We start from the raw sequence: 19252 nt of genomic DNA, 5'->3' as shown, positions 1-19252 counted from the left end.
TATTTGAAGACAATTTGGATAAACATGTACACATCAGCACAAGAGAAATAGATCACAGCCATTTAATAGTTTTTTAGATTTTTCTTCATCATGTCAACCAAACTTTCCATTTTTTTTTAAATAAATATTTATTTAGAAAATAAATATTTTTAAAGAAAAACACTTAAATTACACTGTGCTTGAAAATGCAACTATTTTTTGCCGATAGATGGCGCTTCTATCAACTAAAGATATCAAGTATGCTGAACACGATGGCGTCCTTAGTTTTTTAAAGTTTGCTCAGATAATTTTCAGTGGCCTAACCCCTTAAAATAAAATTAAAAAGTTTTTGGATTAAAAATTGATATAGATTATATGAAATTTTGATACTTTTTTGTAGGAAGTAACTTTAAAATAGTATCATTTTATTGAGGCATTAGATATAAAACTGGAGTAATAAAATTTGAAGAAAATCGGAGCAAATATGAAGTAATAGTTTTTTTTTATCAAAAAACTATGTTTAAAAGTTTCAAAATATTAATTTTATTGATGGAATATCTTCTACAAAATTGTTATTCTACTAAAACAACATTTATTTTATCTATAAATGTCAATATAAACTAATAAATACTATATGTATGTATATATGATGGATCTTTTCGTTGATTTCTGGATTAAAACAGAAATCTTTCATAACTGAGTCAACTTTGAAAAACTAAGGACGTCATTGTGTTCAGCAAATTATGTTAAGTAGATATGAGCGCCATCTGTCAGTTTTTTTTACTAGAACAGTGTTATTACTTCTTAAGATCTGTTGCCTAACAAAAAAATAAAACAAAGACGGGAAAGGATAGGGATTTTTAAAGGAGACATTTTGTCTTGGAAGTTATTCCATTCAAAAAGTATTGCCAATATTACTTTTTGAAACTAGAGAAATTTTTCTAGGGAAACTGTCGACAGGTCTGATTATTTCTCACTATAAACAAAAATTACTTGGAAAAAAACTGTGTTAACAAATTCAAATAGTACTTTTATTTTTAAGGAATGTTTGACTAACAGAATAGTTGTCTTGAATGAACACGCCGAAATTATCTAAAAATCTTATCGTATCGATCATTACTAAATCAAATACAAACATTTTTAAGAGAGCAAATTACATGTGGTGTTTTGTTGATGTACTAAAAACAAATATAAGAGATTTAAGAGACATGCGGCATCATGGAAACATTTCAATTTCAATACTTTTTTAGTCTCTTTATCTTTAATCTCTTTTGATTTAGCCGATTCGTTTGTGGTTTTTATTTTGTTTATTTTCCTATTTTGTTTGTTGTTGTTGTTTTAAGATTCTTCATTCAGAGAATCATACTTTCGCTTGCTCTGCAAATCAAAAAAAGACCGCAGTCTATCTTTTTAGTTTTTAGTTAATAATTCGTGGGGAAAGTGCTTGGATGCACCAAGCGAAACTATAGACGGTAAAGAATTTTTTTTTTCTATTTATTTGAAAATACAAGTATATGTCACTTATTCCGAGTAAAAATCAAAATTTAATTTGCATCATTAAAGAATGTGTTGATCTTGATATGATTACAAAAGAATAAAAGATTTTTCTTTAAAAAAAAAGTGTATCAATTTTTTAAAAGTTGTTACACAACCTAAATTTTATGTAATTTCTAAATCAAAAGTAAGAATAAATTGATAATTAGACGTGAAATTTTATCACAAGAAGCCAACAAGCTGACCTTAAATGCATAATTACTCTAAAATTTAGAACTATGTATGTGTTTTAATGTTTGATAATATTTTGTTTTTATCAATCAAACTATTGTTCGTAAGATTGTCAAACCTTGCTATCAGAGATAACGTAATTTTTATGGGCAATCAACTTTGTTGCAATTCCTTTGATGTTCAATTTTAGTATGTTGCATCTTGCTTCTTGCATTTAAAGTGTGTATGTACGTGCATCATCCAATTGATTCATTTATTCGAGCAAGTGTGCAATTTTTTAATTGTTAGTATTTACCGGCAACACATTGAACTACACCAAATATTTGGCGCGATTTTCAAGGTTATATTTTTTTGTTTGCTTGTATCGACTATTTGTTTGAATGAATTTTCATTTGTGTCAAATAATGTTAATGAACCTGATTGAGTGATGAATCGAAAATAAATTTAAAGATTGAAATAAAATGGTATATTTTTAACACCTATTTGTATCTTTTAATTAAAGTTTATCGCCACTTATTGTCACTTACGAACTTGAATTATTTTTAATTGTTCTAATTAAGTGATAATTAATATTAACACGGTCAAGTTTATTGTCATACAATTATCACATCGGCACGTAATATTGAAGATTCACAATTAAGACAAGCTAAAAGGTATTATCCATTTTGTGAATTAGTATCAAACACTTTAAAAAAATATAATATAGAAATGAAACTCGTACATTCTTTTGATAATAAAGAACACTGGTTAACAAAATTAAACTTTTATTTTGTTGCCGGAACAAAAAATTACTTTTCTGAAGGTTTTCGGTGTGCTGAACTCGAATCCGTAGTCAGAAAAAATTAATCAGCTCCTGTTTTTGAAATATTACCGTTAGAAAATGCAATACTTCGGGCCTTATTCTTTTATATAAGTTAAATTGTTTGAGCATATTTAGTAACGGTTTTTATAATAACTATTTTCCACCTTTTTAAATCTGTTTAAATCTTTCCGATATCTTTTTTACTTCTCGAGATATCCTTAGTTGTTTGCATATTTCATAAATTTTATAACGTCATTATCTCCTTTATGATATATGAAGCCAAAGCCACTTACTTCATTTTAAGATATCTCGGGCAATAACAAAGATATCGGAAAGATTTGAAAAGTTCTTGAAAGACGGAAAATAGTTTCTATAGAAACCGTTACTAAATATCGTCTAACATTTTTTTTTATATTAAAGAATAAGGTCCGAAGTAGTCAAAAAAACGTTTTTTTGCATTTTCTAACGGTAATATTTCAAAAACGGGAGCTGATCAATTTTTTCTGACTTCGGATTCGAATTCAACACACCGAAAACCTTCAGAAAATTATATTTTTGTTTCGGCAACAGAAGCCTTGTTAACCAGTGTAATATATTTTTTAACTTTCATCAAAAATTAATTGTTCTTTTTTTATTATTAATCATATTTTGAGTTGATTATGCCTGATTCACAATTTGCCAGGCAACGAGAGAACTTTACGTTTTTTACAATGATTTTTATTGTTTAACAAATTGATTTGTTTAACAAATTAAATAAATTTGTATGTAAACAAAAAAAAAAAAACAGCCTCAACTTTCAATGGGATATGAACCTAGGTCAGTCGGAGTAAAAGGTAACCATCTCGTCCCTTACGCAAATATGATTTTGTTAAAAGGACCAAAAAATTTTCATTTTATTTGCTGAATAATTAGGTACCCATTATATTTATTGGGTGGTCTCCACTTTTTGTTTGCCCACGGGCCGCCACTTCATGCCTAAATACAGCCCTGCCTTAAATGCATTTCCCCTGTAGATGTTTTTCTTAGAATCACGTTAGACTGCTTCATCGTTTTGAGTGTAACCTACACTAATAAAAATACGTTGGGATTCTGACTATCGTATCTAATCCTATCGTGGGCCAATTAAACTATTCTTGTCATTTCAGTAAGATAATGACCGCGAAACTTAGAGAACAGTTTTTTGAAAAGCAAGTTCTTGACTGGCTATCGTCAAGTCCCGACCTAAACCTTATTGAACATCTCTGGTATAGCGTAAAAAATGAAGATCATCATGCGAAAAATTTCAAATTTGGACATTTTGTTCGAAAGAGTGAAAAAAGTTTAGTGTTTGATTGTTGTGAAGAGATAGACAGATAGACTTCATGGAGTAGGCCAGTGCCAATCCGGTTTTCAGAAGGCAAAAGTTGAACAAATTATTAGCAGGGGAAAGGGGGTGGGTGGGCGAAAAAGTGGGGTGGGTGTCAAAAATCATGGTTTTTTTTTTAAGGCATTCGATGTTTTCTGCCCTGTTCGATTTTACTAGTCAAAAAGTTTTTTTATAGAAATCAAAGTATATTTTTTTAATGGTTTTTTGTGCGCTGAGCTCGAATCCGAAGTCAGAAAAATTCTATCACATCATTTTTTTGAGATATTACCATGCCAAAACATCACAAAAATAGTGTTTTGGACGTTCAAAATTCAATATCTCAAAAACTTTTCACGTTAGAGCTATTCTAATTCTAGATTCAAATTAAGAAGGTCAAAGGTCATTAGAAAAGTATAATTTGGTTTCTATGGAAAATTATTTCTCGCCAATATTACTGTAATTTACGGAAAAATCAATCTTAAAAATCGTTTTTTTTTGTTTTTTTTTTCAATTTTTCTCAGTATTTTCTATAATAAAAGTATACTTTTTCCACACAATCTTAAAAAAAACGGTTTTAAGCTAAATAATTGCATTCCAAACTTTTCAAAAATCAAAAATTTTTTCGGTAACTTTTTTGATTGAAAAATAGGCTATTTTTTCAAATTAAATTCGTCAAAAATCCAAGAATTAACTTTTTGCTCAAAAAACATTTTTTTATAGATAGAAAACATAACAAAGTAATTTTTAACCAATTTTTGTTAAAATCCAACTATTTTTGTAAAAGATAAAAATAAAAAAATCGTATTTTTGCATTTTTTTCAATGTTTTTGAGGTTATAGAAAAAAATTGTTTGAGTAAATGTTGTAGACATTTATACTACCTACAACTTTTGCATTTGATTTTTTTCGATAGGACGTCTAATTTTGACAGGAATCGTAAAAAACCATGATTTTTGACACCCACCCCACTTTTTCGCCCACCCACCCCCTTTCCCCCAATTTTTTTGTGGGCAATTTATTTTTTCCCTTTCATATACCATTTATCCTAAATTTTCCCACCACCCATATGCTGCTAATAATTTTTTTATTTTCAAAAATTATTGGCACTGGTCTAGAGGCTGTGCAAAGCACATGTGGATGTACAGAAGCAAAAAGGATTCCCAACCAAGTATTGACCGTTTAAGAATATAGAACCCGAGTTAAAATATTTTTGGTACGATTTTCTTGATTTTTCTTTAACTTTTCTAATAAGTTGTCTTAGTGTAAACTTAGTTGTATAGGTTAAAGTGAGCTCAAAACGATGTGCCTTATTGAAAACAGGATAAATATTGTTTAACAAAATATCAAACAATTACTTAAAATTAATTAATTTATTAAAAGAAATATATTTTAAGTGTAAGTATGATACCATAAACTTAAACGCATCTCAACTGCATGAACTGCAATTAAAATCTTTTAACATTTGCTTGTGAATGTATTTAAAAATCGTAAGAAAACAATGAAGATTAACATTTGGCCCTAGTAATCATCAAAAATGCAAAAGCTTGATATATATGTAGGTAGTTTTATTTTTTTTTTTCTTTATTAGATATTTGTTCATTTTTTATATATTTTTATCTACACCTGAGTTTTGTCACAAAAAAAAAAACAAATAGCTGCTCCAAACTTCACGAATAATGTCAATATCATAACAATAAAAACAAAAATAGATACACAACGTTTATTTACATTTCTCTATTTTTTTGAATTTTTGTCAAATGTGACACAATAAAAATATAAACATCTAAATATATAGAAGAAATATGTATAATAATTTTGTTTTTATTTATTTATCCGCTGTCTAGGATAGACTCGTATGAAGCGTATTTGAGAATATACATAGAAGCGTGTTTTAGAATATAGAAGTGGGTTATTTTTTAACCTTGATAAAAATTAAAATTTTGTGTCGACTTTCTTCTTGAGACTTCAGTACCTAACTTATATCTAATCAAGTAACATCATTTTATTTTTTTTTTTTTTTCGTTCACTTACATTATTTAAGAAAAAATTAAATCGTAAAAGGCTTTGCTGTAGGGGCTGTAAGTGCCAGATAAAAAAAGCTGTGTGCTTAACAAATCAGGCTTAGAGTGAAAAACTGCTAACTCCATTGAAAAAAGATACAAAAAATTCAAATTTAAAACCTTGAACTTGATCATTTAAAAATGTCGCATACTCTTAATCATCCACTTCTTGATAACAACTCATACAACAAATTCACTACAAAATCTACTCTGAATATATCGATTCAAATGCATTTCTAAACCACTCGATTTTTATCATTTGTTTGTTTTAGTATCACACGTGCTTACACTACTTAAAGTTTTACTATACATATATTTTTTTTCCAGATAATGAAGCTTCTTATACTACTCATCGCACTTTGTGTGAGTCAAATAAATGGCTATAACATACTGGGCCTATTTCCACATCCAGGTATAAGCCACTTCCACTTCTTTCATCCTATTATGCGAGCATTGGCTGAAGCTGGCCATGATGTCACAGTGATCAGTCACTTTCCTGATAAAAGTCCACCAGCTCACTACAAGGATTTGGTATTAACCGGTGTAGATCCTCTCACAAACACTGTGAATTTAAAGGCATGTACTGTTTTTATGTGTATTTTTACTTGTATTATAATTTTGCAGTAAAGCAAGAAGTGCAATCTTCTTTGAAAAGTTCATCAAACTTGTATTTGCAACCTACCTGAACAGGTTTTATTTTATAATTCTAACCATTATAATGAAGGTATGGGAATATTCAATTCAATTCAATTTTTTCTTTATTCTCACTTAAAAGTATCTTAACAATTTCATTAATAAAATTTTTAACATAATAATGAGAATAGTTAGTGACATCTTTTATATTAAAAATAATTGAGATGATGCCACTTTATTAAAAAAATAATACTTTGTGTGGGGTGGACAAAGAGAAGAAAATTTAAATGAAATTAACAAAATGGAAAAGAAAAAGATAAAGGACAAAGAAAAACATTTTTTTTTTTTTTTTTTTTTTTTTTTTTTTTTTTTTTTTTTTTTTTTTTTTTTTTTTTTACTTATTAAAAAAAACAAGGGTATACCTTGTAACTTGAGATTAATTTAACGTTTTTTTTTCTGTCTGCTTTGTGGTAAAACACAACAAACGAGACCGAATTCTGGAGATAAAAATAAGAGCACACGTGTTTTTTTGTTTGTTTTAGAATTTCATTTGGCGAAGGTATCAAATTTATGAGAGTATATTTTTTTAAATATTAACTAATAATAAGAGTCAAATTAAAATAAATTTCGGAATTAATTTTATTGTTTTTTAAATCAATTTATGTAGATATAATTACGAGTATTTGTTAAGTATGAATTATCTCTTCATCTTATTTATCTTACGTTGCAGTTTCACGACCTTTGGTTTTCAAAAAAAAATTAAACATCAAGTTTATGGATTATAAGATAAAATTTGTATTAAAATTATATAATAACATTCGTGTTTCCTAAAATTATTATCTTATAAATAATTTCCTAAATCATTTTTCAAAATCAATTTTTTTATATATCCACAGTTCTTTGAAAACAGACCATTCTACAGCCACTTTCTTGAATTCTTTTTACTTTACGAATGGGGCAAAGATGCCTGCAATCACACAATCAAGTCTCCAGCTTTAGCTCAAGTTCTCAAACATAGGACACGCTATGATGTAGTCATTATGGAACAATTCAACTCCGATTGCTTAATGGGTGTTGCACATATCCTTAAAGCACCTGTTATTGGCTTGAGTAGTTGTGCTCTAATGCCATGGCATTATGAGCGAGTCGGAAATCCAATCATACCATCGTATATTCCTGCCTTGTTCATGGGTCAATCCGAGAAAATGGACTTTATGCATCGTGTTTCTAATTGGTTTACATTTCATGCAATGAACTTTCTTTACAAGTAAATTATATTTTCAAATTACTTATTGAGCCGATTTTAAATAAAACTTTTGCATTTAGTCATTATTCCCACAAAGTTGCAACAGATTTAATTCGTAGAAAGTTCGGACATGATATGCCATCTACTCAAGAGCTAGTTCAGGAAACTTCTTTGATTTTCGTAAATCAACACTATTCTTTGAGCGGTGCTAAGCCTTTGTCACCATCAGTCATCGAACTTGGTGGAGTTCATATACAAAAAGCGAAGCCATTGGATGCTGTAAGTTTAAAGCAATCAACTATTTCTAATTCTGGAGTTAAACCCTTTATTTTCAGGATATCCAACGTTATCTAGATAATGCTCCCGATGGAGTTGTTTTGATAAGCTGGGGTTCAATGATACGGGCAGATTCCTTGCCAACTGCCAAACGAGATGGGATTGTCAAGGCTTTGCAACGGTTGAAGCAGAAAGTCATTTGGAAATGGGAAAACGACACACTTACTCATCAGCCACCGAATGTTCATGTTATGAAATGGTTGCCTCAAAGGGAAATTCTCTGTCATCCAAATGTTAAGGTTTTCATGACACATGCAGGTTTGATGGGCAGCACAGAAGCTGCTTATTGCGGAGTTCCTGTTGTTGCAACACCAATGTATGGTGACCAATTTCTTAATGCTGCCGCCTTGGTACATAGAGGAATGGGCACACTTTTGAAATATGAAGACATAACAGAAGCTACAGTTGTTAAAGCAGTTCGGTTGGTCCTTGAAAAGCAGTAAGTATGCTCAGTTTGGAAATTTAAAGCTGTTAAAATATCTATATTTTTCTGTACTTTTTTACAGATTCATGGAAAATGCAAAGAAGGTTTCATATGCATTTAGAAACCGCCCCAGAACTGCTAAGGAAACAGCTGTTTGGTGGGTAGAACACGTTATCAAAACCAAAGGAGCTCCTTTGACCAAATCAGTATCAAGACACATGTCCCGTTTTGTCTATCATTCATTGGATGTTTACTTATTATTTGGATCTGTGATTTTAGCAGCAGTCTTAGCATGGATTTGGATTTTCACTAAAATCTGCTCTTGGAAAAGACAGCAACAAGAAAAAGCTAAGACCAGTTAAGAAAAAAAAAAAAACAAAACAAAAACTTAAACTTACTTGACCAAAAATATGTTAACTTATAAGGCTGATATGCTTTATTCTATCTATAAAGTTAAATCTGTTCCATTGTAATATTTTGAATTGTTAATTATTATTAATAAATTAAGGAGGACAATATTTATGCTAGTTCTATATATATTTTATTTTCTGACCCAATAAATGCCAGTGGCAGAAGTATTTGTGTTGTTTTGTTTCCTTAAAAAAATGCACAGTTTCAGTTATAATTTCAACCAATCTCTCTTGCTGAGCCTTTGTCGCTGTTTTGTATTAATCTGCACCAAAAAATAAAAATTATATTTAGAAATTTATATTTTTTTCCTGTGAACTTCCACTTTTTTTTAAATATTCCGCAACTATTTTATGTCGGAGAATTTCCAATGAAATTTAAGGCACAACTGTCAAAAAGATTTTGCTGAACACACTTAATCGCAATGCGTTACTGGGCGCAATGTTTCTTCGGTTCGATTTCGAACAAATCGGAAAAACAAATTCTCCGAACGGATACCTCGATAGGGTTGAATATGTTTTATCATTGAACAAAGCCATACTGTATAATTTTTTATTTTTTTTAAGTTTAATACGACAAGGGGTCACTGTGGCGTATGTGTGACATTATTTAACAAAAAAAAAAAATTGCTGGTTGAGAACAAAAATTTAATTTTTCAATGAAAACATAGAACCACTTGACATCTGTGGAGCATTTTCTGACTATCAACATTTTGTAATCGACAGCGTAAATTTTACAAATTAAGTAGAAATACGGCCCCAAATTTAGTGCTGCCCGGGGCTCTCAGCAGTTAAACGTACGTCTCTGGCGCTTCCCACGTTTTTTTATCTGGCCACGGCACCATCTTCATGTCTTATTTTAGTTTCGTCACAAATATTTATTTCTGTTACTAGACAATTTACATTAATTGATTCATTAAAGATAGCTACATACGTTGTTTTTCTAATTTTAATTTTGTTAACAACAATTTCTACGTTCAATATTGTGCGAGATTATTCTTTCTTTTTCGGGAGATTTCTATTTAATAGATTATTTACTATTAAGATATCTCGGTAATCTACGCTCTACGCTATTTTTTTTTTTTTTTTTATTATTTATTGAGGGGTTGTTATCTTTTTTGAATTAAATAAAACTTTATAGTGATTTCTTTAACTTTTCAGTTCCTTGTTGAAATCAAATCAAGTAACATTAACAAAAAGCTCACGCAGCGTTAAGCAAACTACTTCACTACGTTTAGTAGTGGCTGTGTCTGTTCTACAAAAACAATAACAACGAGCCATCTTTATAGGGGTTGTAAGTAGCAGGAAAACAAAATCATTCACTTATAACATTTGAAAACAATATTAAATAACAACTAGCTCCGTCTTCAAAATAGCCCTTATAGTTGATACTCATCAAAATAAGATCGTGGTCCAGCAACATTCAATAAAAATGTTCGAAAACGTTACAAATCTCCCAGAATTATAAAAAAAAACTATAAAACCGTGAAAATCAAATACATTTATTTAAATTTTAAAGAAAATCTTCAGAATTCGTAATACACAAAAATAACATTTTTTAAACTTCTGACTTCGACTTGTTTGGCAAATTTATTTTATTCTATAAGTTTTGCATTAGAATTTGCGACCTGTGAGATTTTTCAACTCTGCAATGATAATTAAAAGCTTTAATGAAATATTTTGTGAATCAATCGGTTGTTTTTAACACTATCTAATATTTTTTTACTTAAATACAGTCTAGACAAGTGGGCAGTAAGGCTGGCAGCAGGCAAGAAAGCTTAATGTTCTTCTACATTAATATTGCCAAGAATTTTATCGATAAATTTACTATATCAATCTTATCATTGAGTTTGTTGTATTATCACACGTGTTTATAGGAAGTCTTAGTAAATTAAATAAAATACATTGCAAGTACCTACTTAATTATTTATTTATTTATTTTTCAGATGATGAAGCTTCTTATTTTATTCATCGCGCTTTGCGTAAGTCATACAAATGGATATAAAATACTTGGTATATTTCCACATCCAGCTTTTAGCCATTTCAAATTCTTCCATCCAATTATGCGTGCATTGGCTGAAGCTGGGCATGAAGTTACAGTAATTAGTGCCTTTCCTGAAAAAAATCCACCTGCTAACTACAAGGATTTACCACTTAACATAGATCCTCTTACGAACACTGTTAATTTAGAGGTATGTCTGTATGTAGTCTTACATGTAGTACTTCTAGTTTCGTTTAAATTTGTTTCCACAGAAATTTGAAAACCTACCATTCTACAGCCATTTCTCTGAGTCATTTAGTCTTCAGTATAGAGGCACTGAAGCCTGCAATCGAACGATTAACTCTCCAGTCATAGATAAAGTTCTGAAAAACAAGAATCACTATGATTTGGTCATGATGGAACAGTTCAGCTCGGATTGTTTAATTGTTGTGGCTCACATCCTTAAAGTCCCAGTAATTGGCTTAAGCAGTTGTGCTCTAATGCCATGGCATTATGAGCGGGTCGAGAATCCAATAATACCTTCGTTTATTCCTGCGTTATTTATGGCTCAATCAGAAAAAATGGACTTTATGCATCGTGTAGCCCAGTCATTTTAGTCATTTTTAAGCCCAATCTGCGGAAAAATTCCTACTGGGCTGAATTTTGGTATACAGCTTAATGACGGCTTTGTTATGAAGATGTGAAAAATCGACATTGATATCGTGTCCGCGTTAAGAGTTATAGGGGTCAAAAGGTCACAAAAACTGGTTTTTCACGATTTTCAGCAAAACGGTAAGTCTTATCAAAAAATTTTCAATGCAAGAATTGTAGACCAGATTATTATATATAAAAAGTGTCATGACACTTTTTTTCCTAAGACCCACCGTTTCTTAGGTATAACGATTCAAAAAGTTGAAGTTTAGTTGTAATCGTCATAATCCTATTCCTGAAAAAAAAAACTCCAAACTGAAAAGTTCCTGAAATTTCATTATTTTTTTAGCTTGAATTTCGTTCCTCAACTGTTAAGAATATGGGGAAACCAAAAAAAAAATGGAAATTTTCGCCATTTTTCCGATTGGGGCCCTTCTCCCGAAACCATTTCCCTGGGAATTTTTGTTTAGAATATGTCTGAAAATATACAGGGTGTGCAATAGAGAATGGACAACCCTAAAACGGCTTATAGCTACACTTATGATTGTTCTAAAAACAGATAGAAAAAAGTTCTATCGCAACCAGTTCATAAAATATGGACTTTTTTTCGTTCAGTGTATTTTAAATTTTATCATCTTATGTTTTCGTTCACTACAACCACGAATGAATGAATTTTATTTATTTCTTTTTTTTATAATTTTCTACAATAATTGGATGAGTACATAAACACTTTAAAAATTTCATAGCTATTGCACATTTTCGTAAAAAAAATTTTGAAATCTGTTTTTTGATGCAAAATGTAAAAAAAGTATTTTATGAAAAATTTTAAACACCTGTGGTATAAAATAAATCTATAGAAACCTAGGTGGCCATCTTTCTTAAAAATATTCTCCTTATACCAGAATATTTTTAAGAAAGTTGGCCACCTAGGTTTCTATAGATTTATTTTATACCACAGGTGTTCAAAATTTTTCATAAAATACTTTTTTTACATTTTGCATCAAAAAACAGATTTCAAAATTTTTTTTACGAAAATGTGCAATAGCTATGAAATTTTTAAAGTGTTTATGTACTCATCCAATTATTGTAGAAAATTATAAAAAAAAGAAATAAATAAAATTCATTCATTCGTGGTTGTAGTGAACGAAAACATAAGATGATAAAATTTAAAATACACTGAACGAAAAAAAGTCCATATTTTATGAACTGGTTGCGATAGAACTTTTTTCTATCTGTTTTTAGAACAATCATAAGTGTAGCTATAAGCCGTTTTAGGGTTGTCCATTCTCTATTGCACACCCTGTATATTTTCAGACATATTCTAAACAAAAATTCCCAGGGAAATGGTTTCGGGAGAAGGGCCCCAATCGGAAAAATGGCGAAAATTTCCATTTTTTTTTTGGTTTCCCCATATTCTTAACAGTTGAGGAACGAAATTCAAGCTAAAAAAATAATGAAATTTCAGGAACTTTTCAGTTTGGAGTTTTTTTTTTCAGGAATAGGATTATGACGATTACAACTAAACTTCAACTTTTTGAATCGTTATACCTAAGAAACGGTGGGTCTTAGGAAAAAAAGTGTCATGACACTTTTTATATATAATAATCTGGTCTACAATTCTTGCATTGAAAATTTTTTGATAAGACTTACCGTTTTGCTGAAAATCGTGAAAAACCAGTTTTTGTGACCTTTTGACCCCTATAACTCTTAACGCGGACACGATATCAATGTCGATTTTTCACATCTTCATAACAAAGCCGTCATTAAGCTGTATACCAAAATTCAGCCCAGTAGGAATTTTTCCGCAGATAAAACCTAAAATTACTGGACTACGTGTGGCTAATTGGGTGTCATTTCATGCCCTTGATTTTCTTTACAAGTAAAGATTTTTAAATTATCCCATTGGCTATTGTCTAGTGAATTTACGTCATTTTAGTCAATATTCTCACAAAAAAGCAACAGAACTGATTCGAAAGAAGTTTGGACAGGATATACCTTCTACTCAGGAACTAGTGAAGGAGACTTCTTTGATGTTTGTCAATCAACACTATTCTTTAAGCGGTGCTAAGCCTTTGTCGCCATCAGTCATTGAACTCGGAGGAATTCATATACAGAAAGCAGAGCCATTGTATGCTGTAAGGTTTTGGGAAAATCAACCATTTGATTATCAGCCTTAGATCTTCTATTTCTAGGATATCCAACGTTATTTAGATAACGCACCCGAAGGAGTTGTTTTGGTAAGCTGGGGTTCAATGATTAGAGCTGATTCTTTACCTACAGCCAAACGAGAAGCTATTTTAAAAGGTTTGGAACGTTTGAAGCAGAAAGTCATTTGGAAATGGGAGAATGACACCCTTACCCATAAACCACCGAATGTACTAGTTAAGAAGTGGCTGCCTCAAAGGGAAATACTTTGTCATCCAAATGTTAAGGTTTTCATGACACATGCAGGTTTGATGGGCAGCACAGAAGCAGCTTATTGTGGAGTGCCAGTCGTTGCCACACCAATTAATGGCGATCAGTTCCTTAATGCAGCCGCTTTCGTACATAGAGGAATGGGCACAGTTTTAAAATATAAAGACATAACAGAAGATTCAGTGGAAAAAGCGATTCGATTGGTTCTTCAAGATCAGTAATTTAAACTTCAAACATCTAATCATTGTTTATTCATTATTTTGTTTGTTTGATGTTTTTATAGATTCATGAAAAATGCGAAAAAGGTTTCTTATGAATTCAGAAATCGACCTAAAACTGCCAAGGAAACAGCTGTTTGGTGGGTGGAACATGTTATCAAAACCAAAGGAGCTCCTTTGACCAAATCAGTATCCAGACAAATGTCACGTTTTGTTTATCATTCGTTGGATGTTTACTTTTTATTTGGATCTGTGATTTTAGCAGCTGTTTTAACATGGATTTGGATTTTTACTAAAGTCTGTTCTTGGAAAAAGCAGCAACAAGAGAAAGCTAAGACCAGTTAAGAAAAACCAAAAATATGTTATCTTATAAGGCTGACAAGCTTTATACTATCTGAATGGCTATTAAAATAAATCAGTTCCATTGTTATATCTATTTCGAAACGTTAATTAATATTAGTAAATAAAGTAGAACAATATTTAAGCTAGTTCTAAATTATTAATTAAAAATTCATTGAAAAGAAGAAACAATAACACTGGTAAACAAAATTGCAACTTATTTATTTTGTATGAAGTTTCTTAACTGACTTTTACTAATTGGGCCTCCCTGATTACAAACCTGCCGTCAACTATTTTTAGCAGCTCTAGTTTGGGTATAACAGGTACTAAGTGATTGCTTAAAAAGTAGGAAGAAATCGGTTATTGAGATTTAGTAAAGCCAGCTGATAACAAATTTTTGACTTCGGATTCGAACTGAGCACTCGAAAACCTTTCGGAAACTTTTATCATATGTACTTTATAAAGCAAAACTCTTGTTGCAACAAGAGATAAAATAAACAACTAATTATGGTATACACAATGATGGGCATTCAAGCGTTCAAAGTTAAACTTTGAAGGGTCACTGTGGCGTATAAGTAACAGTTTAAGATGTTTCTACAGTCAGTAACATCTTTAAGTAGTCAGCCGAAATTTTACATATAAAGTGCCCCTTGAGCTATATATTTCTGTAATTACAAGCTCTATGAATGAAAAAGAAAGCAGAAGAATCACAAGATACCGAGAATGGCTCCATAAAATTGATTATATGTCAGATAGTGAGTGAGTGAGTACAGTTTTTGTGATTGATTTTTGAAGCACTTTTTCATAGGAAATACTCATCTTAAGTAGTCGAGATTTTCTAAAACTTTTCTATCTTGGAATTTTTGGCATCAACGTTTAGTAGTCCTAAAACTGCTAAGAAACTTGGCTGGCCACCTATCGTGATAAAAAAAAAAAAACATAAGATCCGCAACTTCTCAACTAAATTAAGTTCAAAACGCAACTTAATTAAGAAAAGAAAAAAACAAAACATAAACATAAACAATAAAAACAATATACATAGATATATATTATTTAACGCTTCAAAAAAAAAAAAATTCTCTTGGTTACGGAGTAGGTAGTTATTAATTTCTTGCCTCGTTTAAATTTTTGTCTATATTCAATTTATCTGCATTGATAAGTTGTTAATCTTCAACTAATTTTAATTTTTCTAACAAAAGTTAGAAATAAGAATTATCTATTAAAAGAGGCTCTTTTATCAAGATATTCTCTTTCAAGATTTTTATTTTCTAGGTTTTTTTTGGTTTTCAGCTATCTTGCCAATTTTTATCATTTTTATTGAGAGCTTAATAATCTTTTATAAGCCCAAAATTTTTTATTGACTTTTTTTAGCTTCGATAAAATAGAATTTAGTTTCTTTCTGAAATTTAACCAAGTAACATTAACAAAACCTCACGTCACTACGTTAAGCTGTAGTGGTGCCACTAAAGCAATAAATACGAGGCATCTTCAAAGGGATTGTAAGTAGGCAGAAATACAAAAGTCATATACTTATCACATTTGAAAATAATATTAAATAACAACAAGCCCCGATTTATTAACCTAAAATAGCCCTTATAGTTGATAGTTACTGATCGAAATAAGTTTGTTTTATAAGAAACAGTTCGGTTACTTTGACCAATGAAACAATACTTTTTCTTGTTTTCGAAATGTTGGTGCGGATTTAAAAAAAAAATTACTTAAACTGTGGGAACCAAACAATTAAATTTCTGGGGACCGAAATCCAGACAAATTAAAATCTTCAGAGCTCATCATGGCTAACAACTCAAAGTCAACTTTTTTTAAACATTTTGTGATTTCAACTCATTTGGGATCCTTATTTCAAGAAATTCGATAAGATTGTAGGAGATTCTAGGATTTTATGAGATTAAATTATAAAAATTCTGACATCATGCTTTTTTATTTTCTTAAAAAAAAAAAAATAATAATAATAATAAATAAACGTTTACTGAGACTCTTTCTCTAAGATATGAAGTATATTTTTTATTTAAAACTGTGAGCTAGGACTTGTTTTCAACATTATCTAAAATTCTTAACTAAAATACAGTTTGGACAGACCAGACAGTAAGGTTGATATTACCAAAAAAATTTAATTTCTAATTTCTTTAACTAATTTTATCAACCTGTTGATAACGATTACTTCTTATTCATTATACCAATCTAATCAATGGGTTGGGTATTTGTTTTATTATTACACGTGCATATTTAATTATATTAAATATATTACGAGATACTTAATAATTTTTGTTTACAGATAATGAAGTTGCTAATACTATTTATCACGCTTTGCGTGAATCAGATACATGGATATAACATACTGGGGTTATTTCCACATCCAGCTCTTAGCCATTTCAAATTCTTCCATCCAATTATGCGTGCATTGGCTGAAGCTGGGCATGAAGTCACTGTGATCAGTCCCTTTCCTGATAAAAATCCACCAGCTAACTACAAGGATTTGCTACTTACCGGCGTAGATCCGCTAACAAACACTGTTACTTTGGAGGTTTGAGAATACAATATAAATACTAGATGGAGAGCTCTAACTTTCGTGATAAACTATACCTATATGATAATAAATTTCTTAGCATTTTTAGAAAATTCTTTATTAATTGTTTTTTTCCCACAGTATTTTGAAAACCTGCCATTCTACAGCCATTTCACCGAATTCTTTCATCTTAAATATTTTGGAAATGTTGCCTGCAATCAAACACTCAACTCTCCAGCCTTAGATGAAGTTTTAAAAAATAAGAATCACTACGATTTGGTCATGATGGAACAATTTAATACGGATTGTTTAATAGGTGTGGCTCATATTCTTAAAGTACCTGTTATTGGCTTGAGTAGTTGTGCACTAATGCCATGGCATTATGAGCGTATCGAGAATCCGATTATACCCTCATTTATTCCTGCAATCTTTATGGCTCAATCAGAGAAAATGAACTATTTGCATCGTGTCGCTAATTGGGTGTCATTTCATGCTCTTAACTTTCTTTACAAGTAAGGACTTTCAAGTTATGATGATTTCTTTGATTTTAACGGGTTTTCTTGAATTTAGTCAATATTCTCACAAAGAAGCAACAGAGATGATTCGTAAAAAGTTTGGAGATGATATGCCAACTACTCAGGAACTGGTCAAGGAGACTTCTTTGATGTTTGTTAACCAACACTATTCTTTGAGTGGCGCAAAGCCTTTATCGCCATCAGTCATCGAACTCGGTGGAATTCATATACAGAAAGCGAAGCCATTGGATTCTGTAAGCTTTGGGAAAATTGTAAAACTATTTCCAATTTTACATGAAAATCCTTTATTTTCCAGGATATCCAACATTATTTAGATAATGCTCCCGATGGAGTAGTCTTGATAAGCTGGGGTTCAATGATAAGAGCAGATTCATTGCCAACTGCCAAAAGAGATAGCATTGTAAAGGCTTTGCAACGTTTGAAGCAGAAAGTTATTTGGAAGTGGGAAAATGATACGCTTTCACTTCAACCACCGAATGTACTTGTTAAGAAGTGGTTGCCTCAAAGGGAAATACTTTGTCATCCAAATGTTAAAGTTTTCATGTCACATGCAGGATTGATGGGTAGTTCAGAAGCAGCTTATTGTGGAGTGCCAGTCGTTGCAACGCCAATTCTTGGTGATCAGTTCCACAATGCTGCCGCTTTAGTACATAGAGGAATGGGCACGCTTTTAAAATATGAAGACATAACAGAAGATTCAGTGGGAAAAGCGATTCGCTTAGTCCTTCAAGAGGAGTAAATTTAATTTTGAATCTCTAATCCTTGTTTATTGGTTAATTTATTTGTTTCTTTCATGTTTTTTAAGGTACATGAAAAATGCGAAAAAGGTTTCATACACATTTAGGAACCGTCCCAGAACTGCTAATGAAACAGCTGTTTGGTGGGTGGAACACGTTATCAAAACCAAAGGAGCTCCTTTGACCAGATCGGTATCAAGACATATGTCCCGTTTTGTCTATCATTCTTTGGATGTTTACCTATTATTTGGATCTGTGATTTTAGCAGCCGCCTTAGCATTGATTTGGATTTTTGTCAAGTTTTGCTCTTTGAAAAAACAGCCACAAAAGAAAAGTAAGGCCAGCTAAAAAAATTGGAGTTTTCAAAATCTATAAATCATAAACTAAAAAACGTAAATTTTTGAGGCTGAGTTGTTATGAAGTTATATTTGAAATTTTATGAGTTACCACTTATACTGACACAACTGTATTTTAAAAACAAAGATAATAAGTAAAAAAGTTTAAGTAAGTACTAATAAAAATCAGCATTAATACTGAGGCATTGAAGGCATAAAACATAATAATAATGAATAGCTAATACTATAACCTAAAATTATGCCAAGTTTCAAATTTTTGGAACAAATTTTTAAGCTGAAAATAAAAATTTATTTTTCAAATGCTTTTATAATAAGAAATGGCCACGGGTAAGAATTTAGTTACAGTCTTGGAAACTGTGCATCCCGAAAGGCTTAACAATAACTTTGGAACATACCAGCAGTTAAACATGATGAGACAATGAGTACATGAATTTAATATGACTTAAAAAAAGAAATTTTAATTAACACATTAAAACAAAGTATCATAAAAATTCATTAGTCCCTTTTCCAAAAACAAAATCCAAAATTTCAACATTAAG

The 19252-nt window shown here is 30.7% G+C and overlaps 2 protein-coding genes across 2 annotated transcripts; both read left to right on the top strand.

Moving 5' to 3' along the window:
• Window positions 1–1333: 1333 nt before the first annotated feature.
• Window positions 1334–18849, top strand: LOC129906295 (uncharacterized). The gene is made up of 16 exons (XM_055981994.1): window positions 1334–1451; window positions 6238–6486; window positions 7440–7810; window positions 7870–8068; window positions 8125–8564; window positions 8632–8908; window positions 10903–11148; window positions 11210–11534; window positions 13506–13723; window positions 13781–14220; window positions 14287–14452; window positions 16854–17102; window positions 17226–17596; window positions 17655–17853; window positions 17916–18355; window positions 18426–18849. Exons 2-16 carry the CDS (start codon window positions 6241–6243, stop codon window positions 18703–18705), a joined length of 4467 nt encoding a protein of 1488 aa, XP_055837969.1. The 5' UTR covers window positions 1334–1451; window positions 6238–6240; the 3' UTR covers window positions 18706–18849.
• LOC129907432 (UDP-glycosyltransferase UGT5-like) lies at window positions 10124–14705 on the top strand. The gene is made up of 7 exons (XM_055983646.1): window positions 10124–10250; window positions 10903–11148; window positions 11210–11531; window positions 13419–13467; window positions 13525–13723; window positions 13781–14220; window positions 14287–14705. Exons 2-7 carry the CDS (start codon window positions 10903–10905, stop codon window positions 14564–14566), a joined length of 1536 nt encoding a protein of 511 aa, XP_055839621.1. The 5' UTR covers window positions 10124–10250; the 3' UTR covers window positions 14567–14705.
• Window positions 18850–19252: the final 403 nt, after the last annotated feature.

The sequence above is a fragment of the Episyrphus balteatus genome, chromosome 1 (assembly GCF_945859705.1).
Source record: "Episyrphus balteatus chromosome 1, idEpiBalt1.1, whole genome shotgun sequence".
NCBI lineage: Eukaryota > Metazoa > Arthropoda > Insecta > Diptera > Syrphidae > Episyrphus > Episyrphus balteatus.
The sequence above is the reverse complement of the archived record's forward strand: the minus strand, read 5'-3'. Positions and strand labels throughout refer to the sequence as shown.

Excerpts from the sequence above, each read along its gene's own strand:
- LOC129906295 (XM_055981994.1), top strand. The coding sequence starts at position 6,241 with ATGAAGCTTCTTATACTACTCATCGCACTTTGTGTGAGTCAAATAAAT. Across the intron at positions 6,487-7,439 it reads CAAACACTGTGAATTTAAAG|TTCTTTGAAAACAGACCATT; the intron begins GCATGTACTGTT and ends ATATATCCACAG. Across the intron at positions 18,356-18,425 it reads CGCTTAGTCCTTCAAGAGGA|GTACATGAAAAATGCGAAAA; the intron begins GTAAATTTAATT and ends ATGTTTTTTAAG.
- LOC129907432 (XM_055983646.1), top strand. The coding sequence starts at position 10,903 with ATGATGAAGCTTCTTATTTTATTCATCGCGCTTTGCGTAAGTCATACA. Across the intron at positions 11,532-13,418 it reads AGAAAAAATGGACTTTATGC|TACGTGTGGCTAATTGGGTG; the intron begins ATCGTGTAGCCC and ends AAATTACTGGAC. Across the intron at positions 13,468-13,524 it reads GCCCTTGATTTTCTTTACAA|TCAATATTCTCACAAAAAAG; the intron begins GTAAAGATTTTT and ends ACGTCATTTTAG.